At 28.8% G+C, this 27,903-nt stretch overlaps 2 protein-coding genes and 1 pseudogene across 4 annotated transcripts; all 3 read right to left on the reverse strand.

Moving 5' to 3' along the window:
* Window positions 1-1,289: 1,289 nt before the first annotated feature.
* LOC112692496 lies at window positions 1,290-5,894 on the reverse strand (annotated as a pseudogene).
* A 2,270-nt stretch (window positions 5,895-8,164) lies between these two features.
* LOC112692521 (GTP-binding protein 1) lies at window positions 8,165-11,684 on the reverse strand. Of its 3 annotated transcripts, none has more exons than XM_025567206.1 (9): window positions 11,549-11,684; window positions 11,224-11,484; window positions 10,648-10,934; window positions 10,238-10,580; window positions 9,314-9,552; window positions 9,098-9,242; window positions 8,704-9,022; window positions 8,387-8,643; window positions 8,165-8,324 (listed from the first exon to the last, which is right to left on the reverse strand). In XM_025567206.1, exons 2-9 carry the CDS (start codon window positions 11,344-11,346, stop codon window positions 8,223-8,225), a joined length of 1,815 nt encoding a protein of 604 aa, XP_025422991.1. In that variant the 5' UTR covers window positions 11,347-11,484; window positions 11,549-11,684; the 3' UTR covers window positions 8,165-8,222. The 3 variants fall into 3 exon arrangements, with proteins under 3 accessions (XP_025422991.1, XP_025422989.1, XP_025422990.1); XM_025567204.1 differs by having other exon boundaries at window positions 11,224-11,471; window positions 11,535-11,684; XM_025567205.1 differs by having other exon boundaries at window positions 11,224-11,471; window positions 11,531-11,684.
* A 7,050-nt stretch (window positions 11,685-18,734) lies between these two features.
* Window positions 18,735-27,116, reverse strand: LOC112692546 (retinoblastoma-like protein 1). Its single transcript, XM_025567243.1, has 17 exons — window positions 26,348-27,116; window positions 26,145-26,284; window positions 25,871-26,071; window positions 25,622-25,809; window positions 25,404-25,564; window positions 25,201-25,333; window positions 24,530-24,609; window positions 24,292-24,467; window positions 24,010-24,220; window positions 23,733-23,936; window positions 23,476-23,656; window positions 23,206-23,396; window positions 19,920-20,099; window positions 19,740-19,854; window positions 19,458-19,582; window positions 19,196-19,366; window positions 18,735-18,987 (listed from the first exon to the last, which is right to left on the reverse strand). Exons 1-17 carry the CDS (start codon window positions 26,480-26,482, stop codon window positions 18,814-18,816), a joined length of 2,766 nt encoding a protein of 921 aa, XP_025423028.1. The 5' UTR covers window positions 26,483-27,116; the 3' UTR covers window positions 18,735-18,813.
* Window positions 27,117-27,903: the final 787 nt, after the last annotated feature.

The raw sequence follows: 27,903 nt of genomic DNA on the forward strand, positions 1-27,903 counted from the left end.
CTCAAATGCTTCATTAGATCTTAAATTTCCAAAGAATATTAATAATCTTTCCAATAATTTTAATGAGGAACTTATGTCAAAATGTATTTTTTGAAAAAGCTTACTAGATGGGTTAAATTGGTTAAACAAATCATACCAGAAAATAATAGAAAAAAGGAATTTAAAATTTTTGATATGCTTATAAAGGCATTCAGCTTCATATTTAGTCATTGCATCCAAATTATTGTTATCAACTATATCAAATAAAGCATTATATATATATATATATATATATCATATATGTGATGTCGAAAAGGCTTCATCAATTAAAAAAAAAAAAAAAGGACGTCAATTCTACTCTCCCATCTTGTTTCACTCAATGGTACAATGTGAGATTTGTAATATATTTTAAGAAAACCTGCCAACGAGTAATAAAAGCTGAAAAAAATATATACACTTTCTGAATCGTACTAAAAAATGAAATTGCATCTCTTAATGATTTGACTGCATCATTTACATGGTTAAATGAATGAGCACTGCAGGGAATAAAAAAAGTTCTAGGGTTAATGTTTCTAATTTGACGCTGTACTCCAGAGTATTTACCTTTTAGGTTAGTCTCGTTATCATATTCTTGACATCGCATATTTTGACTAAGTATATCTAAATCACGTAACTGCTGAATAAGAATATCACTAAAGCTCATCCTTGTACTACTTTTTACTGGTATAAACCCTAGAAAATATTCATGAATTTGAACTTTGATTCTTTATTTTTCAAAATCAATTAACACAAAATGAACTATTAAGGTCATTTGTTCAGTATGGCTAACATCAGGAATGCAGTCCAAAATTATGCTGTAATATTTGGATTCTTTTATAATTTCTAGTATCTTTGATTTCATACAATTTTATATTAAATATATAATTTCATTTTGTATATTTTTCCCCAGATAATTCACGTTATATTGATTATTTAAAGTTCGTCTTATTAGTCTTATTATTCGTCAGATATAATCTAGTCATATTTTGCCAAAAATTCAATAATTTTAAAAAAATTTCTATTATTATGTTTATAGAGTTTTTATGATGATCCCCGAAATGCTAAACTTTGTTGTGCAAGAATTTTTACAACCGATATTATTCGCTACAATACATTAGTCCAGTATTATTGTTTGATTCTATTATTTTTTGATTAGTGTCGTCTATGGTTTTATTATTATTTAATAATGTCACCAGTTCTAAATAAGTTTTATAAAAATTAAGATATGTGTTCGATGTTTCATGTTCTTTTAATGTTCGACCAATATGCCTCTAATCATTGTATCCGTCTAATGCTAATTTGATTTTTGAAGTAGCAAAAAGTTTGCAATAAAAACAAAAAATTTTGTTCTTAGATATAGAAAATACAAGCCACGTCCTTAATAAACATTCTCCATTAGTGAGGTATCGTTTATAACTAAATGTTGTAAATTGATAAATATCTTCATCTAAAGGAAATACAAAATTATCATCCAATGGAGGAGGTGGACCTCTTTTTACAATCATAATTTTTAAATTATAATTCAGAAAAGGCCAATTCGCAGGGTCGGTACTAATGAAGAGTTGTTCATCTTAAACATTAACTGAATCAAAAGTGGACGAAATTGTTGTAGAACAAGTATGTATTTCTTTTTCGGTCGCTGCTATATTTTTAAAATCGTTAATATGATGTAAATAATTTTTTATAATAGCTTTGTTGGTTTGTATTATGTGTTTTGCTTTTTCTGAACAGGGAAGAGTTGAAAACGATGAATGTATTGCGACATCAATTAATTTATTAGAATATTTTTTTGAAATTATATTATCTTGTTGGTTAATAATATCAGAATGTTTAAGTGTATTTTTAGAGGGACATTCGAAAAACTTTTTAAGAGAACCAGATTGTTTTTTTAAATCAACTTCTTTTTCTGTACTAAGAGCCCGATTAATAAAAAGGTACAATGAATACGAATTGGAATACAAATATATACGAAGAAAAGAATATTAATATATTTTAACAAAATGTTATGCGGATTACAAATGAACAGTTTTTAACTCTTCGTTAGGCACGAGGTATATTATTACTTATTTAGGCGCGTGGTTTACACTTGTAGACTATTTTAATTTTCGAGAAATTAAATTAATTTTAATTATTTTTATATATATTAAAAATTTTAAGTATTTATATGCATATAAAGAATCGTATGAACATTGAAATATCAAAAATAATCCATAAATATTCGAAGAAAATACAATTATCTTGTTAGTAGAGAAATTATGATAATTTCATTTATGACATTTTTATTATGAGTAACTAGTTACTCATTTACCTTCTAATCAGCCTGAAACTATAAATATCTGAAATTGACATGTTTACAACAGACCTGAAATAAAATTAAAATGTACTTTTATATTTTTTTACCAGTTATCGTCGAATAAATATAGGTATTATAACTGTAATTTATTTTTAGGAAATGATAGTGTATATGAGTTTTGGCACTCAATTGTCGGGACACCAAATCTTTGATTACTTGGTTATCATAAGTTTCATAAGAAATTAGAAAACAAAAGTTAGATATTGTATTTTAATGGTTCAAAAATCGTTCATTTAACTATTTAATTAAGTTGTGCACAAAAAATGTATGCGAGCACAAGGCTATTTTTGGATAAAGTATAATAATAATAATAAATTCTATACTGTTGTTATTGTATAATATATGCCTTATGGTGACGAAAAATTAGAAGCTTACGTTTACCCATTATGTATGAATGATTAGTTAGCATATAGCCATGATGGACGAATTTTCTTAAAGGTATACACATAAATCCAAAAATAGAGATCCGGGTATACGGCGTATATACGCGTATACCCTCCAATACACCACTGTAATTAATCAATATAAACCTATATAATTATGTAACATAAGATAATTGACAATACAAATTAATAACCATAAAGGTTTGTGTAGTAAATAATAATATATTGAGTAGTAGGAAAAATTAACTATGAACACATTATAATAATTTGGTCAAAAAATAACAGTAGTGCCAATTGACATTAATTTTTACTTTAACGTCTGTGTGTTTTTAGTTGTTTATTTATTTCATTATTGAAACAGTGAAAAATCGTTATACAGTGATATATTATAAGTATCTTATAATAATGTATATAATACCACAGTCAATAGGTCACCTCGTCACCAAATAAACCATAGGTACTTTGATAATGCCTGTTGTAAATTTCTGTAGTGAATAATATAATTTTTCTTATGATGAAGTGTTACTATAAGCTTATTTATTTTTGAATCTGGGGGAATGCTGTTTTGTGGAAGGAAAAGAAAGTCGTTGTGTTCATCGTGTAAATCTTAAGGATACGATATATCCACTTCACACACTCTACCTATATCTAAAGTATCTGTCAATGTTACCAAATCAACTAGCGTAGACTCTATCTATTTGAACCCGTCGTGGCATATATTGTGACATTGCCCATCTATATAAAATTATTACAATCTTGATAGACTAGCCATAATTTCGGTTTCATCTCGTTATAATCCGGAGTATTTTCATAATTAGCTTTGGCGTACCTCATACTGACTTGTGTGAGACTACCGCGGATTGAGTTTTCGAAAAATAGGTGGGTTTCTTAATCAGAAAGCAATTCTAGTTTGACTTTGGTATATTTTAACATACAGTCAAAACTAAAACCTGGAGCTGTATAGTAGTAAACAGGATCTAAATTGTATGTAGAAATGCACATGTCTCTAAAATTTTCGAATACTTCAGCTAACAACAGTACGTCAATTTTAAGATAAAGGTCTGAATATTCTCCCAAAGTTTTGCATTTGAAATGTTTCCATACTGTGACTGCGGTTCCCAATTAGTGTGAAGCCACGGACTCCTAGCTATAACTTAAATTGGTCCGTGGACCCTTTTTTTTGTAAATACATACTTACTATTCAATTTTATTTAATTAAAATTTAATGAAAAATAAATTTGTACGATTTATTTTAAATATGATTTAATTTTTAATTTTAAAAACATTTTCGTAATATAATAGAAACAAGTTTTCTCAAATAAAAAATATATTTATAAAAAAAAATTATTTGATTAAACACCTTCAAACTTTATGAGACAAGTGAAATCTTTCTTTTTTGTTCATAATTTCGTCTACGTCCGGCTGCTTGATATTTTAACTCTTAAATCAGCGTCAATATTAAGTTTGTTACGATATTTGTTTTTCATGTAACAGTAGGTAGAAAAAATCTTGTTCACATCTATATGTTGTGCAAAAGGGGATCAAATGTCTTAAAGCTTTCTCAGCCAGTTGCTTTTGATCATTTTGAACAATTAACCAAAAATTAATTAGTTTTTTTTATCGTTGAAAATATTTTTCATCGTTCCATTAGTTACCAAATTAATTAATTCATCTTGTTCCTGTTCAGAGAGATTTTCTATTTTTTCAATATCATATAAAAATGGATTTCTTATCCACGTATTGTTTGGATCAGGTTGATGAAAATATTTTCTCAATATTTTGGCCATGCTCAACAAGTGTTCAGGTATTTCACTTTTTACCTCCTGTGATAGACATTCACACAAAGATTCCAAAAAAGCTTGTAATGTTGGAAAGTTACTGAGTTTTTTTCAACACGTATTTCCCAAATTTCAAGCTTTTATATAGTTGCTTCGATTTTATCCTCAACGTGAAAAAAATCAATATAAATTCCTTGTAAACTCAAATTTAGTGTATTCAAGTATTCAAACATATCGGCCAAATAAGCTATCCGAGACAGCCAAGAAAAATCAGTTAACAAGCCCACAAACCTGGTTTCAAGAAGAAATATTCAAACTTCGTTTCTTAGCTCAAAAAAACGCTGAAGAATTTTGCCACGTGAAAGCCTTCGAATTTTAGTGTGCAAAATAAGCTGTACGTGGTCACTTCCCATGTCTTTGCTAGGACTTCAAAAATCCTGAATTGTAGAGATCGTGATTTAATAAAGTTTATAATTTTCACTACTTCCTCTAAAGTTGTTATCATGTGTTCCGATAGGCGTTTAGCAACCAACGCTTCCCTATGAATACAACAGTGAGTCCACTTTACTTGAGGTGCAACTTCTTTCACACGAACCAACAATTCAGTTTTATAACCTGACATTGCTGCTGCACCATCAGTGGTTATTCCAACACATTTTTCTGATCTAATGGCATGTTCTGTAAAAAACTTATTTATAGCTTTAAATATATCTTTTGCCGAAGTATGTAGGAGCTCGCATGAAAACAAAAAATCTTAAAATAACTGTTTTTCCCATATAAAACGGACAAAAACCAACATAGATGACTTACTTGCTATGTCTGTACTTTCATCTAGTTGCCGTGCAAACTTGTCACTTATAGATAGCCTTGTAAATAATATTTCTTCAATATTTTCAAACATGTTGGTAATTCTTCTTTGAATAGTACTATTAGATAGGGAGACAGAACTAATCAACTTTGCTGCAGATTCACCTAACATTATTTTGCACAGGACAATTTCAGCAGAAAGAATTAGTTCTTCGGCTATGGTATGAGCCTTACAGGATTTTGCAACAAATTGAGCGAATTCGTATGAAGCTAAAGTGGCATTTTTATTACCCCTTAAACTTGTCGAAAATGTCATCATTTTTTGTGATTTTTTAAATTCTTCTAACATGACTACAAAAAAATCCAAAGACTTACTAGTAAATTCACCATGTTTTGTCTCAAAATAGCGTCATAGTTTGGATATATAGATTCTATATATTCTTCTGTTAATGTGCTATAAAAATTTTCTTTTGATGGTAATGTTTTTTCTTCTAATTTTTCCCAACGGTCTGTATATTCGTAAGGGTATACACCCTTACGTGTAACGAGATCCATATCTTTGAGTATGAATGCTTTTGCGGTTTCTTTGAACTTCTTGAACCCAGGTGTTATTAAATTTTCTACAAGTGTTGATAGTTTTGAAGGCATGAAACGACAAGAATCTATAAACCGTATTGTGAAGTTGTTGGAAACGTGTTTAGAAAATTAAATAAACTTTTTTTCACTGTTTGGAATGACTGTGGTTAGGTTAGTGTCGTGTCTTAATTCTGTCACTATAAAGTGAGTACTGTAATTTGTTAAGTTGTGTAGAATACATGAGACGAAATTTGGTTTTTGCAACTTTAGATTATATGTGTTACATAGTGTATGCCTGAATTTCCCTGATAAATGGCAGTGATCTGCTACTTTATGGTTTTTGTCGGAAAAAATACACTTATATAAATTGCAAGTAATTTTCATTAGATGTGTTCTTTGTTCTTCTTCAGTTATTATTATAGGTTTATTTGTTTTAAGCAAATATTCAACTTTTCTTTCAATCTCGGTAACTTCTTTTGTGAATCTTTTGGCTACGTCTTGGTGTGATTCATTACCACGGAAAATAATTGGTTTTTGTGGTATATTGGTATATTGAACTTTTCTTGCAGATGTATGGGAACGTTTTCTGTAGTCTTTACGAATATTCCATAGCTCATTGGTTTATACTTTTGAATATCTAACGTATTCTTACCTCTACTTTCTTCACATTTTACCAGAGTGCTTCAAAGTCTGCGTAAATGACTATCGGATGCCGTTGAGTTTTACTCCGCCCATCAAACTCTAGCATTGTACCGGGCGCAGGCATCTGAGGTAAAATTAGTTTGTGTAGTCCGCATATCAGATTGTGTTGATCTAGTGCTGCTTATCCATATAGTGTATTTTTAAGGGGTTGATTATCGAATGATGTGAAGCATCTCTTGCAGAAAAGAACTGTTTCTTTGTGATACGTTTTTTTTGCTCTAACAAAGCGTGAAAAATTTGAAATGTATGTATAGTGACTTTTATCTCCATCGGTAATCAGTAAGAGATCGAAACGATCTTTTTTTTTCTTCATCCACAACTTTTAATGAGTAAATATTATGATTTTTCTTATTTTGTTTCAGACTACACACGTTTATTGAAACATTCAAGTTATTCCGCTCAAATATTTTTATATCTGGTGTTGAAAATTTAAGACCTGAAAAATTATAAAGATGTTCTTTTTTTATCTGTAAACATGGTTTGATTACGATATTCATCGATATGTTTTGTCAGTATTGCCCATTTAAAACATTGTTGGTCTATATTTTGTGAATCAATTACTGCTTTTTTGTTTCTGATATCGTCAGGTAATTTTATATATGACGATCCACCCATAGGTATATATTTGTATACACCTAAAAGCAGTCCATCGATACATTCGAATATGAAACCACTTCCTTTATCAATATATTCGTCTTCTTCTTGAAGAAGCCTTGTAAAATCTTTTTCAATCACATTTCTTATATCTGTATCCGTGAAAATCTCCTTTGCTATAGTTTTGAATGCTCTGTTCTCTGATGAGTTATCTACATGTGGTCTTTTGTAAGTAGCTTCCTGTTTCAGATTATATTTGATTGGATGATTAACTGATAGCGATTTAAGTAAATTTAAAAAATTTATCCTTTGAAGAATGTATGATAGTTAAAACAATCGTCGATATTCTTTTTGTAATACCAAACTATTTTACGAGCATGTTTCAACAAATCCCGATGTTTTAACTAGTTCCTGTGACATTTCGAATTTCATTATAATTAACAAAAATTAAATTTTTTGAGTGACCCGCCAACTCAAAAGTTCTCAAAGTTATTGTCAAAATTATTTTACAGAAAAGCCATCCTTTTGTTATATTTAGTAACAAATAATACATAATCAAGAGAAAGAAATGTACAAATACAATCTGTTGGTGAACTTTCTTATAGGCCTTATAAACTTAAATACTTATAAAACCAACACATTCTTTACTTTGATTTGAATCTAAAATATAATGTATCTATTCATTTAATTTAAACTATTTAAAATTATTAAATATTAAAATATTTCATCTGAAAATACTAATTAATTTATTACTTTTGTTGAAATATAAAATTCAAAGACATTTGAATTTTATAATATACAAAATGCCATACAATTTAATGATCATATGCAGGTAAATAACTAAATATTATACTCAATAATACATTTCACCATTAATATTGGAAAACAAAACTTTATTTAATTTAATTATTTTTATAGACAATATATGATGTTAAAAAAAATTTAAAAAAACATAAAATTCGAATAACAACAAACATTTTGTATACTTAATACAATATACAATTCCCATCATTAGGATTTAGCTATTGTTCTAGTATTTTGTTCTGCCAAAGGTTTTTGTCCTCCTCTTCTTCTTGACTTATGGGCTAGCTGGTTTTCATTTTCTCCAACATTCTATAATTAAAACATAATAAAAAAAAAAAAAATAAGAATTTAATGTTTTTATGTTATATTACCTGTCCTTGTGCTTGAGGGTTTAATTTTTGAGGTTTTTGTGATTGTCTGAAGCCCACTTGTCCAGTTGGAGGGGGAACAGCCAACACATTGCCAACAGCTTTTGTCCTACCTTCTCTGAATACTAATCTTTGTCCTGGTCGTAAATACTCAGGATATTTAATGAATCTAAATCTTACTTTCGCCTTATCTCCTGTTCTCAGACATTCTTCAGACATACTCAGTATAGATGCTGTTTGTCGAATACTACCACAATGAACTACACATATAATAATAAAATTTTAGATAACATTACTAAATACTATTAATCTCGTTGTACCCATTGCTTGATAACGTGAGCTAATTGTTGTTGGATGATGTAACACAAGTATTTCTCCATCAAACTCCCAAGTAGCAGATGGGTTAAGAGATGGAGACACCATAACCATTCCTTTTCGAATTTGGGATCTTTTAATTTTTTTTAAAGCAAAAGAAGCCGTTTGTCCAGCCTTTACTTCCCGCACGACCATTCTTTTACGATGGATGCTCTTAACAGTAATAGCAATAAATTGGCCAACAGGGTCCGGGCCAAGCATTAGTGTATCATTTAATCGAATTGTTCCACATAAAGTTGTACCAGAAACTACAGTTCCAACACCCTTAAATTTAAAACAAATTAAAACAATTGAAGTCTTTTAACTTTCTCAAGATTAAAATATAAAATTAATACATACCGGTACAGAATATGTGTCATCTATTTGAAATTCTGCAGGATCATTATCTGTAGACATCACTCGGGTTGTCAAAAGATTTAAAAACATTTTTAATAAATCTAAATTTTCACCATTTACATTAGAAACTTGAAATATTGGACAAAGTCTTAAAACCAATATTATTTATTCATTAAATTTAAAATTGAATAAATGTAAAATAATTTCAATATTTCATACCTTTGAGATACAAAATTTGTAGCACTCACAATGACATCATCTTTTGTTTTTACCATAACTGGCACTTTTCTACATCCTGGTGACTTAAGTATACGAACCAATAATCGTAAGGTATCTTGAAGTATATTAGGAGGACACATATCAATTTTTGTAACAACAACAAATACAGGAACACTCAATGCTAGTGCAAGACCTAAATGTTCTTTGGTCATTCCAATTATCCCAGCATTTGCTCCAATCTAAATAAAATTAAAACATCAAGATTTATCAACAAACAATCCCAAATTATCAGTCATTAATTTATCCACCAACTCCTATCAATAAAATATTTACACATTTTCATACATATTGTATGTTATTAATAGAATATTGCACATCAATTTGTGTTATTATCTATAGTTATTTAAGTTTTACTGGTTTCTATAGCATATAATTATTTAAATACGTATACTTTATACGCATATACAGTCAATACTCAGTTTAATTAGTGCATTTGTGTCATGTTTTATAAAATGTCTGAGAAACAAAAATATGTACTATTAACTAAGAAAAAGTATAAAATTGTTCAACAATTATGGAAAAGTGTAACTGCTACATGCTTGACAAACTAGTCTGTGAAAAACTATATTTTTTATTAAATAAAATACAAATAATATTTAATACTTTATAATTGAAATAAAAATAGTTGACGGCAATGCAAGTTAGAAAAAAAATATGAAACTCTCTGTAGAAAACCAACTAAATAAGGCAGAATTCAGTAGATTGTGTAACAACTAAGTCAATGGATTTTATTAAAAGATCCCATAATGATGAAAAAAGCATTTTTTTTATCTCTTATCTTTCTTATTCAGTTATATTTCATTTTCATGTTCCAGTTTTAGACAAATAATCAAGATTTAATTGTACAATTAAATTTAAAATTACCATTAACATGCCGAAATCAGGCATATGTCCAGTCATACCAAAGACAGTAGTTTTCAAGTAACGTTCATGTCCTGCTAAATCAATAAAGGTAATTACTTTGGTTGATTTCTCACATATTTTTACCCAATCTAATGATCCATGTTCTGGTCTATTAACAACTTCTCCTGTACTATCAAAACCAAGAATATCATTGCCTACAGAGCTGGTACGTCCAGATTCCATTTCATGCTTGTGTCTAAACAATTTTAATCTTGCATGTCCTCGACCATTATCTAATTCACCATGGGTCAAAACACCTAACAATGTTGATTTTCCAGCATCTACATTCCCTACAACTGCTACCCTAAATAAAAAGATAATAAAAGTTAAAAATAAAATTTTATTTGTATAGTTAATTGACATTTTATTACCTTATTTCTAGGAAATCTTGAGATTCTAATCTTTTTCTTACAAGATACTGGGCTGTAAAATGTCCTCCTTCTGTTTTTTCTCTAAGAAGAACACAATCTGCATCCTGAGTTGCTGCTAATGAATGTAATGTAGCTACCGAAGCTTCAAATTCATCATTGGTCAAACCATATCCATCATCTCCAATACCTACATCATATATAGTTTCTCCGTGTCCTTCTTCTATTAATTCTTTAAATCTATGCTGTAATGTTTCAAATTGCTCTTCTGATGGACTCACCAAACTTAACTGCAATTAAAAGTTTCATTAGATATAAATTAAATGAAAAATCCTAAAATACAAAAAAGCTTTAAGCTATTATACCATATTCCTTACAATACAAAAGAAACAAAAGTTACATTTTTAAAATAAAAATGTATTAACCTAAGATGAAAAAAAATTATTAAAATAAAAAACCATATTTAAAGTGATTGATCTGAAATTAGATTTTATACTATATTTTAATGTTAACTATACTACAACAACTGATATTGTTAATTTAGAATTAGACAAACTATAGATTAAAATAAAAAATTACCTTTCCTCGGACACTAGAATAGTCAATTTTTTTAATTTGAACAGTTTCATCTAGTTGATTACAATCCAACAGAGAAATCGCTTTTTCAGCTGTATTTGGAGTTTGTTCAACTATGGTCGCCATTTAAATTTGATCGTTGTTCACAAATCTTATTCAATAAACAAACCATATAAATATGTCATTGTAATTGAAATGTTGTTTTAACGAATAATTGAAAAATGCCGAACAATTAATAATACTGTGTTAAACTGTGAACAAAACCTATAATTTAAAAACAATCTAGGATATTAAAAAATTCAACAGGTACCTACTCAAACTGTTATACATTAAATTATTCCGTATGTTGTACAACCATAGGCCTAAATCTGTCATTCAATACAACTTACTGTTTACAGTTCTAAACAATATTTTGACACTTTGTCAGTTTATTATTGTCGAGTTGTTATCAAAACATTATAAATGTAAACGTAATAGTAATTTTCAGTACATGTTGTAACATGATTATATCATATGATAAAGTACTATACCCCTCCTATTATAAAATTTCATAAAAAAAACTATTTTTCCACTTAATACAATACAATACTGAGACAACGACAATTAAATTAGAACTATTATATATACTTAAAATACTCAAAATACTCAGAGTATAAATGTTTGAATTATAAATTAACTATAAAAATAAATTAGTTATAATTTAAAATAAAACTCAATCAGTGTAGCCACATTTTGAATTAACCTTTAAAAAAAAAATCCTCGACAAGAATTAGTGAAGAATCTTGAAGGCCAGAAATGTAAGATGTTACAACAATACAAAAAGAAAGCATAGAAAGAAGACGTTAATGTATCAAAAATATTAATAGCCTAAAAGTTACACATACTTTGTAAAATGTAACAAGTCCATTGATTCATGGTCAAAACGTAACTATAAAAATAATAACTATTGTTCTATAAATAATTAGTTTTTCAACGTACTGTCGGTAATCAGACTGTAGAATAATCTGTTAAAATAAATTATTATTTTTTCATTATTTACTTGTTCATATTTGTATTTTCCTTAAAGAAACCACAAATGATGGAGTATTCATTTAATTATGATTTTACTCAATTTTAAAAAGATCCAAACATTTTTGACTACATATAAATATTAACAAATATTTAAACATAGACATTATATTATGTCTATGTATTTAAAGCATGAGCGTAGGTAAGGCGGGAGTTTTGGGTGTTCAAACACCCCCCGAAATAGTTCGAATAGTCATTGATTCTTTCAATTTTCTTTGCCAAAATGCTGAGGAGAAATTTAACCTAATATTTATTACAGCTTCAAAAACTTTAACTGATGTTGATGGCACAATGAGCGTACCAAGATTTTTTAAAAAAAAAAAAAAACAAATTAATCGAGACAATTATTAAGATTCTACGCCGGAAGAATATTATAGAAAAGCACTTTTTATACTATTTCTTGATCATTCTATAACAAATTTAAAAAGTAAGTTTGAACAGCATTATGATTTAATTATATATTTTTAAAATATTATGCCGAATAAAGTTGTTTTTACAATTAAGAAATATGTTAGCAATTTATAGGATTTTTACAATACAATAATTTCGGATTATCAACAGTTTAATTCGGAATATTTATTGTAGAAATCCAAATGGGTAAGAGAAAAAGAAGATAGTAGACCAGCCTCAGCATTTGAAGTATTTTTAAAATGTTATTCTGAATTTTTTCTAAATATAAAACAATTGTTAACTATTATTTCTACACTTTCCGTATCAACTACTACTGCAGAAAGAACTTTTTTAACATTACGACGTAAAATCATATTTGAGAAATTCGACAGGAAATGAACGATTAACTGGACTTGCTTTGCTAAGCGTTCATCGTGAAATTAATATTGACCGGGAAGAAGTAATCATTATTTTTAAACTTTAACTAAGAAAACAAACTAACAACAACGAACAACAAACGCATGTGAAGCATTTCATTCAAAATTAAATTCATCTTTTTACTCAGCCATCCAAGTATATATCAATTTATAAATGTTATAAAATCATTTCAAATTAATACTTATGTGTTAATGAATAGCGTAAATACGCCCAAAAAAGATTATAGGGGGAAAAAAATACCAAAAAATTGACTATTTAAATAATGGAATAAAAAAATTCAAAGAAAAAACAAATTCTCCTTTTATATATTTAAAAAACGTTTTACTAAAATTTCAGCCAACATTATTTTAAATAAGTAATTAATAGCTTTATAATTTATCTAATTTTCTATTTTTTTTGACAGTTGACAATTTGATGTGTTTTTATAAATAATAATAAATGTTTTTACACGATCTGTAAATATTTTGTATAATTGTATTTATTTAAATGTGATTAATTACTTGTAATACTTATTTTATGCTATGTTTATGACTTATTTGTGCTGGGACGCAACTTGGCTATCTCAAAAGGTATTTTTGGATGCAAATAGGTTATGAACTTTTTTGAATCTTTTTTGGAGGGACGCAAATTACCTACTGGTAATAATCTCGGACGCAAGTAGTATGCACCGCCTAAAATAGGAGACAATTTGAGTAAATTATATTTTTTAAATCGGGAGGCAATTCGAGTAACCTTTTTAAAAAAAAAAATCATGGGAGGCAATTTGTGTGCGCCCATTAAAACAAGTGTCTAGATTGAATTTAGAAAATTCATGCTTCTCACGTGAACAACTGCGTGTGGCCTGCTCACGCATAAGAAAACCTGATCTATTTATGCACGCACCACAATAGGACAAACAAAAAATATTGTATAATCCAAATGCACTTTAATAAATAGCATTTATTTGAAACCTCGAATTGTCAGACTTTTCTTAATAAAATGAATAATTAAATAAAATAATGATCCAAAATAAATTTAACATTGTTGTAAGGATATTAGTATATGCTTATATATAATAAACGGCACAACAAGCAGAGCCGGATTTAACCATTCTGCCACTTTAAGCACTAAACAATTCGTCGCCTTTTAATATAAATATTTTTCTAGTATAATCAATTATATTAAAGCAAATATAGTTGTTTCCTTTATTACTTAAAATTTTAATGATGTAAAATAAAAATATACAGTTTTTATAAAAATGCTTAAACAGTTCATTTTTAAATTATATTCAAAATTAAATAGTTAGTGCCTAGTACCCATTGGCTTTAATAAAATAAAACATTTTAATAAGTTGCATTTATTTTAATTCTAGTTACATATAATAAAAATTAAATATTAAAAATTATTTGCTGCCCTTGAGAAATTGGCACCCTAAGCACTAACTTACAGTGTTTACTGAGAAATACGACACTAACAACAAGGCGTGATAAATATAGGTAACTATATTTAATATTTACCTATTACAATACACAACAAATTATTATTTCAACCGTTATTTCGGATGATTTATACTTAAAAAGGCGTATATGCCTATAGGTTCTACGGTAACACCCAACAGGAGTTGAACACTCACAATTTTCTCAACAGGCAACGTCAGATAGATCTCACTCATTGATGATCGTTACATCTCAGTACTACATGAACTTGAAATTTGAAATGATCGTTTCTCCAATATTCAATACATGCAATAAGAAGGGATTTTAAAAAATATTGGAACCAGCAAATAATGGTTAATTCAGAGGTAATTCAGCGTACCACCAAAACTACTATACCAATGCATTTGAACTTTCGTTTTATGTGTTTTATAACCACCAAAAGTTACACCAAACTTAGCTTTTAACAGTGGCGAATTAACCTTATAGGCGCCCTGAAGCACAGTTAGTGTTTACCGCCTCTTTTTTTAAAAACTGTAATAACTCAAAAATCGGTAATCGGGTATGGCCGGAACGGGAGAGAGAAATAGTTCAAAAGTATTATGGTTGAATAATTATTATTCTACACTTTAATTTAAATAATGTATACATATAATTAACCAAAGTTAGATTTCTAAGAATTTGCGTATTCGTAGGTAGGTATCTATACCTATAAATTGAGCATAAAACGATACTTTTACTTCCCTTAATTATTTATTTCTAAGGCAAACCTCTTTGGAAATTTACGATTCCCTCCTGGGATAGAAGGTCTGAAATAAACACTGGATACAGGGGCGTATATAGTATATACTTACTTACTAGGGGAGGGGGGCGAATGACATTTTTTCTTTAATTCAGGCTCAAAATTGAAGTAAAATGTTTGGTAATATTTAAATCAGGTGAATCTTTAATAATTGTGGCTTTTTTTTTAATCTAATATCGGATCTACTTAGAATCGACTTTTGTGTAGTTTTTTTTTAACACCTGTGTTTAGAAAGTTACATTTGTGTTTTATTTGATTTTTCACTAAGTATGGACCTGACAAAAAGCCCAATTCAGTATTCATAGCCACGCGTAATTTGATTTCGTTATAAAATGATCCACATTAAAAAAATTTGAAATGTGTATCTCACATATAATCAATTTCTAAAATACGAATTCAGGGAGGGTGATCGCTCCTTCACCCCCCTAAAATATGCCCATGAATTGATGACTACTAGATTTTATATACACGTTATGTGTTATTTTAGTGAGGTGTACATTTTTCATTATATTATTCTAATAATTTCAAAACTGGATATTTTTTTTTATCCCGGGGAGTGGATTATCCCGAACCCCTCCATCATTTGTACGCCACTGCTTACATAAAAATATGCAGTTAAATATATTATATACATTATTATTTTTATGATGAATAAAATTAATATGTACAAGTACTTATACGTACTTAATAAGTAAAATACAATATAGGTTGATTACAATAATATCATAATAAATACTTACGAATAATTTAAAGACCTCCAAGAAATAAAGTTGCACTTGTGATTGTTCGAACTACGCTGCAGAGAAACAGTCAGTCTTTAGTAGGTGTACAAAACTACAAAAGGCGAGGGCGAGCAATGTGTTCAGATGTTCACAGCAAAATAAATTGAAAAATAATATGATGGGTACTTATGTGTTTACATACATAATCAATTTATAGTTATAATAAAAAATAATAATATATATAATATTTTTTCTATATATATCTAACAAATCATCTCTGTTCAGAATCGTTATTCGTATACAATGATACCTAACATTGCATTCAAATTTAACAAATCCATTGTAATGACCTATCCTGTAAACAAGATGCACTCCACTTCCAACTGTACAGCAGAGCGAGGCTCATACGGTTCTTTTTAATATTACTTATGGCTATACATAATTCTATAAATTTGTTTTACCCTACACATAATTGGTCTTATACCCCATTCAATATTCAAGGGCTAGTAGCCCAGTTGAATTATATATAAATAAATAAATAACCTAGCAGGCCTGCAGGTTAAAGGTATCTCAGGTTATTATATAGATGTTTATAATAATCATCTTTTAGTCTATTTTATTTGGTAATAACTTGTTTGTTCGAAGTTGTGATTTTATTATGTAATTTTGTAGACTAGTTTTTAAATATAATTTTAACATATATTTTTTAGAATAAAAAATATATCATAGATATTAAAAATAATTCCAAGGAAGTTTGAACATTTACAATTTTTAAAAAATTAATAATATAATTTTACCAAAAAATATTATTTTAATTATAACAACATTAATCTAAATCATTTTCAATTATTAGTAATTTTTTATATTGCATGTATAAATTTAATTGCAATTTAAATTTAAACATTAAAATATGTAATTAATTTCAATATGGTATAATAGAGTAATAATGAAGATAACTTCTTTATAAAAAATTAAATAAGTATAAATTGTTATAATTTTAATATTCCTAAACAATACAAACTGTAATATGATAATACAGTTAAGAGACTCTTCATTTTTTAATTCAAAATAGGTCAACATTTTTTAATATCATTAAAATTCACAACCAAATGAAAATAACTTACACATAAATAATTTCACAGATATTAATTTAATTGTATTAAAAACATAGTATACTTAAAATCATTGTTTTGTTTTAAAATATTTTAAAGTGAAATTTCATTGCAAAATAATAAATACATACCATAGCAAAAACACTTTATCAACTATAATTGTTATTCATTTACAAGTCATTCAACATAAAACTACGTACAGTTAAACCTCACTGCAAAAACATATTAAATAATATAATAAAATAATACTAATACATTTAATTAAATTTTACAATCAGTATCATATTATTATTTATTACATATAAATGCATTTTGTAATGGAAAATGAACATTACACATTCAATGAGTTTATAATATAATCTATATTTGTTTAAATTTCATCAAATGACTTAGTCTAACATTTTAATAATTCAAAATCATGCATATCGATGGTGTTTTGTTGAAAGGGCATATACCACATAATTGAAATTGTTCAAGAGGAACAAAATAGTGTTTTTAAAAATGATATCGCTAAGGTCGGTTGATCTTGGATATACCTTTATATAGTAGGCATGTTGATAATTTGATAACAATTATCATTCAAATGCTTAGTTTATTCGATAAAACCACTAGCAATTCCTGTAGTATACGCCCTTTTAAAATTCTCCATTAAAATATATATATATATTCTTTAGGGTGTTTGGATAACTTATATCCGCTATATAGAAAATAATTCTTAATATTTTTAACCGCCTCAATATTACAAATTATGCGCCTATTTTTCTGAAAATTTTGATACCAAAAACTCATATTTTGATTTTTTGTGGTATATGCCCTTCAACAAAATGCCATCGATATAATATTCTGTTCACTCATAACTTTAAATTGTATTTTAATGATTTATTGCATAATATGTAAGTTAACATTTAATAAAATAAAAGTTAGTTTAATGATAAAAAATAAAATTCAACATAAAGTACAAAAAAACATAGAACTTAATTAAAAATATACTTTTTCTAAAAGGATTTATGAGTATAAAATAATCAAACACCATTTGGATAAATCAAAAATACCTTTGAATTATGATGTAGGAAAAAAATTAACACATCTTAAAAAATTAACTAATACAAATTAGGATTGTAATAAAGAATAAATAAAAGATTTAAATAAAAAACATTGTAAATAACAAATTATATAAAAGAGAATGAGATCCAGAGTAATAAAAATGTAAATTTTAGAGTTTTTAAAAAAAATTAGAATAAATATCTTTATATATTCAATGACTACTTAAGTTTTATTGTGCTTTAAAAAAATACAAAGAAAGTTTAAAATTATTATTACTCTGTGAATTATGACCAACAGACTTAATTTTATTTGTGTCCAATGACTGAATTAGATGAGAAATTTGCCTAAATGTAAAATATTTAAAAAAAATTAACACACATTTTGTTAGTTAAAAAGAAAAAATATTTCAATAGAAGTTAAAAAAAAAAAAAACATAAACTAAATATAACACCAGGACACAAACGGTTTTAAATATAAATATTTTAAACTATTTTAACAACTATGATTCATAGTTTAAACAAATCATAAATAAATGAAATTATTATCTAATATAAGAGCAAAAATTCACAAGATAGAAAAATGAAGAAAATAAGCATTTAAATTTATTATTTATCAGTATTATGTTCCATTCGTTCTTCTAAAAGACCTTGTAATCTTTTAGTTATAACAGGAGGAGATGGAGTTTTTTGTTTTGGAATCGGTCCATCTTTGTGTTCCTCATTAATATTTCTTTTTTTGGTAATTGATCGCATCGTTATCATATTTATATTTTCCAGATCCTAAATAAATAGACACAACACATTAAGTATGATATAAATATATTTAACAATCTAATTTTGAATTATTAGCCAAATAAATGAGCTTTTGCCTTTTATTTTATTTCTTTATATTATATGGTTCTAAAATATAATATTCTATAAAAAATATATCATAGTTTTATTTAGATATTTAACTTGAGTTCTCATTTTCTAATATAAAGAGACTCACTTTTTTAGGACTTTGATTTATACAATAACTTAATGGTTTGATTGGAGATTTTATTGGGCTTGCTTCCAATCTACGTATAAATATTGGTAATCGATCATTAACTCGACGCATAGTTGGTGATTGTAATTGAGTCTTAGTATTTGGTAAAGGAGACAGTGTAAGATTATCATTCTAATAAACAATAACAATAAATGATAAAATATAATTTACAGTAATTAAATTTTGTTAAGATTATGTTGTTTAATAGTTTTAAATGACTTACTATAGTATTAGTAGAATACTTTAATGCATTATCTTTAACTACTTGAACAAATATAGTATTATAAAATTTAATAAGATCAATACGTTGTTCTTTATCTTGACGCACTCCTTCAATTTCAACAGGCTCTGTTCATAGAAAAGTAAATACATTTTTCGTAAAGTAATAACTAAGATATTATAAGATATTGATACACAAATCAAATCAATTATTTAATTGAAACTAACTCTTTACTTAATAATTATTCATAAAACTAATAATTTAAAAAAAAAAAAAAATGAATACCTTGGCTGGGATTTCGAGGAGAAATTAAAACGCTTCTATATATATGTGAAGCAGATTGTGGTTGATTTCGATAGCATTTCATTATTGCTTGAAAAGACAAATTTAAGTTGACCACCTAAACACAGTAAAATGTTAATAAAAACATAAATAAAATATATTGTGAAATGTTCTTAGTCATACTCGACAAATAATATAAATTGTACACATTAGAATTTGATCTAAGTGTCTATCACGCATCATATTGGTATGCTCAATAATAACATGTTCAAAACAAGTCCAAATTTTTCTCATCAAATCTTCATCGCTTATACTTAATTGATAACACAAATCTTGCATGCGTACAGAAGCTAAATAATAAAACTGCAATTGAAAAAAAATTATTAAAAATATCATCTGGCAAAAACAAAAATATTCCATTCAATTTTAAAAATTAAACAAATTTCTGTTTTACTAGAGTATATAGACATTTAACCTAATCATAATTTAGTTCATCAGAATATTTTAAGTTCCGGCGTAGGGAAAGTGGCGTGCCCATCGCTCAGTGTACTTAGTAAGTACACTGCAATAGCCCTACTCTGACCTTAATTGGTTGGAATAGACTGGTCCTCTAGGTTGGGGGTTTAGCACAGGGCTAACAACCCTGCCTTAAAAAAAAAAAATATTGTTCAGGAACTAACAACAAACTTGCCTCGGAACTGTGGAGCTTTGGAAAATAAGAATGGAAAATGGAAAAATGGATTATCCTTTGGAACATGGAACGTTCGCACACTTTTTAAATCTGGAGCAGTACAATGCTTAGTTGAGGAGATAGAAAAATATAAACTAGGAGTGGTAGCCCTACAAGAGATAAGGTGGGATGGTAATGGAACGATAAAGATTCAGGATATAACGATTTTCTACGGCGAATGTAATAAACATCGTCAATTTGGAACGGGCTTCGCAATACATAAAAACTTAGTACTTTCAGTAAGAGAACTCAAAAGCATTAATCCAAGAATATCAGTATTAACGATAGAAGCACTACATTTCAACATATCATTTGTGAATGGGCATGCACCCACGGAAGAAAGGCCGCAAGAGGAGAAGGATGAGTTCTATGATAACCTGGAACACACACTAAACGAAATTCCACGTAATACAATTAGAATAGTTTTAGGGGACTTCAATGCCAAACTAGGGAAGGAGATCATATTTCGGTCAACGGTTGGTATCCATAGCCTTCACGATGTAACTAATGAGAATGGATTCAGGCTTATAGATTTTGCAAGAGGTGGAGGGTTTATTGTAAAGAGTACAATGTACAAACAAGTACAAACAAAAGAGGACAAGGAAACCGTGGTTCAACAACCCCTGTAAGGAAGCATTTAATAGAAGAAAAGAAGCCAGGACTCAATTGCTCAACGATCCTACTAATAGAGAGAAAGCTATGATATACAAAGAACGCCAAAAAGAAGCTAATAATATATTTAGATATGAAAAACGGAAATATACAAAAGATGTACTAAAAGAAGCTGAGTTTGATCATAGAGGAAATAAGACTAGACAACTATACCAGAAGAAAAATTCAATTAGAGGAAAATACAAAAAACATAATAAGTTCCTAAAAAATGACAATGGTTCTCTAGTAACAGAACAGGACAAAGTACTTGAAAAACGGAAACACTATTTTGGACGACTACTTAACTGCGAAAACCCAGTGGAGACATTTGCATAGATGCCAACGGAACCTAATGACACTGAATGCTCGCCTCCAAGCAGAGATGAAATATTACAACAACTCAACAGGCTAAAAAACTATAAAACTCCTGGGGAGGACGGAATCCAAGGAGAAGTGCTAAAAAACCTAGATGAATTAACAATAAATAAAATACATAGTATTATAGAGAGCGTTTGGCATGAAGAAAGACTTCCTAAAGACTGGGGCACCGCATTAATCTGCCCTATTCATAAAAGAAATGATTCACAAGAGTGTAGTAATTATAGGAGTATAGCATTACTAGATACAACATACAAAGTTCTAGCATATTGTATACTGGATAGAGTAAGACCTATAGCAGAGAATTTACTAGGTGACTACCAGGGAGGATTTAGGCCCAATAGATCTACAACAGATCAGATTTTCGTTGCAAGACAGATCCTCCAAAAAAGCTGAGAATATAATAAGGATGTACACATATTGTTTGTGGACTTTAAAAAAGCTTATGATTCTATTCATAGGGAAAGCCTAGTGAATATACTCAAAGAATTCAGATTTCCAAGTAAAACCGTAAACCTCATTGGAGCTACCATCAGCCAGACAGATATAAAAGTCAAGATAGCAAACACAATATCAAAGCCCGTGGGAGTGACACAGGTCTCCGACAAGGCGATGCACTATCTCCAGTGATGTTTAACTTAGTACTGGAAAAAATAGTTCGAGAAATGAACATCTCGGAAGGAATTGAGCTAGGTCAGGTAAAAATAGGGCTCATAGCATACGCAGATGATATTGCTCTCTTAGGAGATAATATTGAGGTGATAAAAAGTCTGGGAAAGAAACTTATCAAGACCGCGGAGAAAGTAGGCTTAACTATTAATGATGATAAGACAGAATATTTGGTTGTCAGTCGAAGTAACAGAAATTATAGACTAGAACAATATATTGAGCTAGAAGGACATAAATTTAAGAAAGTATCACAATTCAAATATCTAGGATCGATTATCACCCAAAATAATGAACTTAAGACAGAGGTGTCGTCAAGAATACAGTTAGCTAACGAGGGATATTATGGATTAGAAAAAATACTAAAATCGAGGACAATCTCTAAAAATTTAAAAATAAGAATGTATATGACATTATTACGACCTATTGTCCTGTATGGCTCTGAGATGTGGGCATTGAGGAAAGCTGAAGAACAGAGACTAGGGGTTTTCGAGAGGAAAGTTTTAAGAAAAATGTATGGACCGGTCTTTGACAGTGAAACAAATGAATGGAGAAAGTTATATAATGATGAACTCAAAAGACAGTTTCAGAGACCTGACATAGTTAAGGAGATCACAAAAAGAAGACTCAGTTGGGGGGGGGGGGGCCATGCCTGGCGTAAGCAAGGATCCCTAGTTAGACAGGCAATTGAGAATGAACCAATAGGTAAAAGACCACTAGGAAGACCTAGACTGAGGTGGGAAGACTGTGTTAAAAAGGACTTAAAAATGATAGATCCAGGAATCAGATGGAAAGAAGCTGCAGAGGATAGGGACAGATGGCAAGATTTGTATTTAGCGGAATGGTCTTAAAGGCCGAAACCAAGAAGAAGAATATTTTAAGTATAATAAAAATAAAAATAAATGATATAAAATGTTATAAACTTTACATTTATAATATTATAGTGTTTAAAATAAAAATTAATTGTAATATTTTTTCTTAATTGTGTATTATTTAGGAGAATAATTATAGTTAAATCCAATACATCATATAATTATTACTTACTTTTCTAAAAAATAATCCTAAAGTACCAATTTTTTTTAATGGACCAGTTAAACTAGATGGTGAAACTCCATTATTTTTTGTTGTAGCAGAAAAGTATTGCCTATTTTCATTCATAGTAATTTGTTTACCAAGTCTTATAACATTAGGCTGACCCGGTGCTGGAGAAATAAATCTATCAGAAACTGGGCTTTCTAAAAATACATTTTTTTTAAAAATAAAATAAAATAGGTACTGTATTTAGTCAAATAACAAATATTGATGTAAACCAACCTTTATGTGGAAAACGACTATTTTCAATTTTTTGGTTTATATTAGACATTGATGAGCTTCCAACAACATTAGTTAAAGCAATTTCATCATAGTGAGGGATTCGTTTATTATTTTTTTCAATTAAATCCCACAATGGACTTTCAGACTGCCACGATAAACTATCCAGAACCTGTTCTTCAACCTGAAAAAATTAAAAATTGATAACAATAAAAATATACACAAAAAAAAAAAGTTAAATATTAAATAATTTAACATACACTAATCAAGTGCTTTATCATATCTCGAGGTAATTTATCCTCTACACGAACAATAACTTCAATGACTTTGTAAAAATGATAAGGATGGATTTGTAGAGCATTAAGAACCCAAGGAAATGCACGTTGTGTATTGTAAGAAAATAAAACCATTTCTAAGCAACATGCAAAGAGTGTTTCGTGAAATACAGTATGGCAAATCAACAACTAGAAAAATTTAAATATATTTAAATATAATAAATGTATGGGTTATCCTTAAAATTAATTATATGATACATACTTTAATGTCATATTTTGGATTTTTTGCTTCTTTAGCAATAATATTTTCAAACAACTTGTAGAACCATGTCTTGGCAATAGTCAATCTCTTTTCAGCAAAATCATTATGCAGTGCAGAATTATGATCAATTTGACAATATTGGGCACAGAATTTATTTCCAAGAGTATTAATTAGATCTTCAATATCACATTTTAAAGTTTCTGAACATGACCTGTCATAACAATAAAAAAAAAAAAATTAATTGATATATTATAATAAAATTAGAAAAATTAATGAATTTACTTTAATAATGAATATAATTTATCAGATGGAAAAGGTAGACAATCTAATAAAATTGATTGTATTTTGAATACCATTTCCGATGCATTTTTTACAGGAGTGCTCTCATTAGATGTATCAATTTTTGGTTTTAAATGATTTCGACCAGTAAGAGGTGTTTGATGGTTAAATAAATTATTCTAAACAGCAAACAAAGGGTATATAACATATAATATTATAGAAAATACATCATTATTTATACTTTTTGATTTTTCATTTCTTTGGCTAAATCTTCAGTTGAACATTCATTTGATGCTCCAATTTCATTATTGGCATTATCAGCTAAAAAAATTAAAATTTAATAATATAAAATAATTCTTAAAACTAATTTTTTTTATCATTAAAAATAAAAATATATAAAAAAATAATCATACAAACACACACACACACAAATTTTAAGCTAATATTTATTGAAAATTAAGAAATAATTTATGTTTATAAAATTTTTTTAATTGGCAGCCTAAAAATAGTAAATCATTTAAAACAAGTTGATTGACTAATTATATAACAAATAATATTAAATTTATACTTTAATTATAAAATTTCAGCTATAAATATTTATAAATACAAACTATTATTCAAATAATGAATTTATATTTTAAATTAATAAACTTAATGATATAAAAATCATGAAATCATAATAGAATAAAAATGACAATTTAAAGCATAAAATTTGTTCAACATAGATTAAATTTTATATCAATTAACTTTAATTTACCACATAATTGATAAAAAAAAAAATCCCCGAGTATATTTAAGTATTAATATTTTATTACCAGAAATGAAGATATTTTTTCTTTTTTTTTTTAACAGATAAAATAAACCCCAAAACTAGATGACATTGAATAAAATTAATTTTATGTAGTTTCTTACAAAGGAATATTCGCTCATCAAATTCACCAACACTCAAAACATACTGTTCATATCGTTTATTGATTGCTTTGTAATTGAAATCAAAATTTATAATATCCAAAAGTAAGTTCAAGTCAGGATCACCTTTTAAAACCTAATAAAACAAAAATTATTAAAAAAAAACTTTTGGCTAAAAATGTATAAATTTAAAATTAGGTATTTACTTTTCTTTCAATTAACTTTTTTAAATTAGTTTTCCAAAAGTACTCTTTAATTACTTTAGCATCAGTAGTTATACCATCATAATGTTGGCATAAATAATCAATAATGCAAATTGGTTTAGAAGGTGGAACGTAAGAATTGGCTTCAAAATCATTAGGCAAGCCTAAGAAAAAAACCATTAATAAATTCATAATACAAATAATTTATAATTATTAATTACCTCCAAAAGATTTATTAAGTAAATATCTTAAATCAGCCATAAGAACATTTGTATACACATAATCACAACAAGCTAACAATAAATGATAAGAATTGACCAAATTTTCACTCAAATCTGGAAATTCGGATTTAGCGACAACAAATAATGTCCAACAAAACTCAAAAAGTTTAGAAGATGAACATGTTACCCTATAAATATTTCCAATACATTTAAGAAGCGATTCATTAATAAATTTAAATTAGTACAAACTTTTGCTTTTTAGAGCAACGGACTTTTGTTTGCTCATCTTTAGTGTTGTTAAACATAGCTTCAAAAATAGGTTGGAATTTTTTAAATATAACCATTGAAACGGCAAAATTTTTTTCTAATTTATCGATCTTACGACGTAATTCTGGTGGCATATTGATCATATCAGCCCATTTCTTGCTTTTTCCAATAAAATTTATGAGGCTAAATAAATTTAATAATCACATAAAATGCAACACAACATTTAAGAATATTTTATTCCTCACTAAATATATACCTAATATTACACAGACGCAGAAGTCTTGTCAAACTAACTAGATTGCCCTCAATCAAAGTCTCACTGTCTCCGACTGTATGTTCAGTGACGTTACGACATGCCACATAAATGGCGCAAGCCAACCAATGACTCGGATCACCCTACAGCGCATAGTTGTAAAGATAAGTACAGTGAGAGTATTAAATAAAAAAATTAAAGCATACGTCCAATGAATAGTTCTCCCTAACGGCTAGATACGTCTCCCACGCTCGACTGGCGGCATTCTTGTCCAAGTTGAGACCCTTGCATAGCTCCACATACTTGCTGTTGTAAATGTCTTCGTCCACCGGTACGCCCATCGCGTCTCGATATCCCCTCGGTCACCACTACAACGTCGCTGACCACGACCACCAACTAACACGCACACTGACCGCGTAGTTGGAAATATTGGGTATAAATAGGCGGGCGCACGCGACCGGCGTGATAAACGACACGCGTCCTTGTTGGTTATATTACATGTAACTTGACGACGGCGGCACAGTGGCAACGGCGGTGGCGTCGAAACTTATGCGTTGCGCTCGAACGCCCGAATGAAAAATCGCACACGCGTAAAAAATAACAAATCGTTATTAATTACGTACGTAATAATTGTTATGTTATTTTGATATTGGTGCTATTGCGGAGTGTATCGTTAAGACTGGAAGGAAAAAAATAAATAAATAAATAGAACCCGTGTATGCAGGCCACGGTCACGGACGGCAGTGATAATTTATAGCGAATGGCGGGAAACCCGGGCGTACAACAAAAGCCGACGGTGGACACAAAGCGCACTGTTTGTGTGTTTATGCGCGTTACGCCGCTGCCGCGAACGAGCTAGACGGGCGGACGAGCCGATCGTGACGTCATGTTGCCACCGCGGCTGCGAGCACGCGCGTTTTTTTTCCTTGTTGTGGTCGCCGAGAATTGGAGGGAAACCGTGCGGACGTCCGATAATCAACATTATTATTATTATTATTATTACCATTGCTGTCGCCCGTCGCGGCGCTTCGCGTTCTTACCCGCAGCTGCTTGTAGCGAACTCACGACACTGGTGTTACAAGGTAGATCAACTCCGTAGGCCCGTACCTGCCAGTGGCGTAATTTTGAATTGGTTCTGAGGTGGGATTGAGATATAAGTTTGTGCTATCGTTCTAGTAGGGCTATGCCCCCCACTATCCCCTTAACCATTAAATCTCAGATATCTAAATTTTATATTAATTTATTATTATAAATTAAATGAGGCAAATGGTATAATGATGATTGTAAAAATGTTAATTTTTAATCATTAACTTTTCCTAACTTTGTACTTGCAGGTTATTGGTAATTTTATACAGTTCATTTTTTTACGTAGTGACTATACCACCTAAAAGATTTTGTCTTTTTAACGAAAAGTTGCAAAATGATTTCCCATTTATTAAACTACTGACGATTTCAATGTACAGTGTACAACTTGCCATGGAACTTTTTCAGTAAGTCATGGTGGACGATCGGATATAAACGATCATCTCAAAACGCAAAAACATAAGTTAGCTACAAGATCATCGGTTCAATCTGTTAAAGTTTCCAACTATTTTTCTGCTTTGGTTCCTACTGAAAATGATTTGTTAGCCGTCCGCGAAGCTACTTTTGTGTATCACACAGTAATTCACAACCATAGATTTCGTTGTATGTGTTCAATTAATACACGCCGTGCCGGTTCGGGCCAGTCATTGTTATCTGACTTTTGGATATGTATGGGTCT

The sequence above is a fragment of the Sipha flava genome, unplaced genomic scaffold, assembly GCF_003268045.1.
Source record: "Sipha flava isolate LNK unplaced genomic scaffold, YSA_version1 74_pilon_pilon, whole genome shotgun sequence".
Taxonomy (NCBI): Eukaryota; Metazoa; Arthropoda; class Insecta; order Hemiptera; family Aphididae; genus Sipha; species Sipha flava.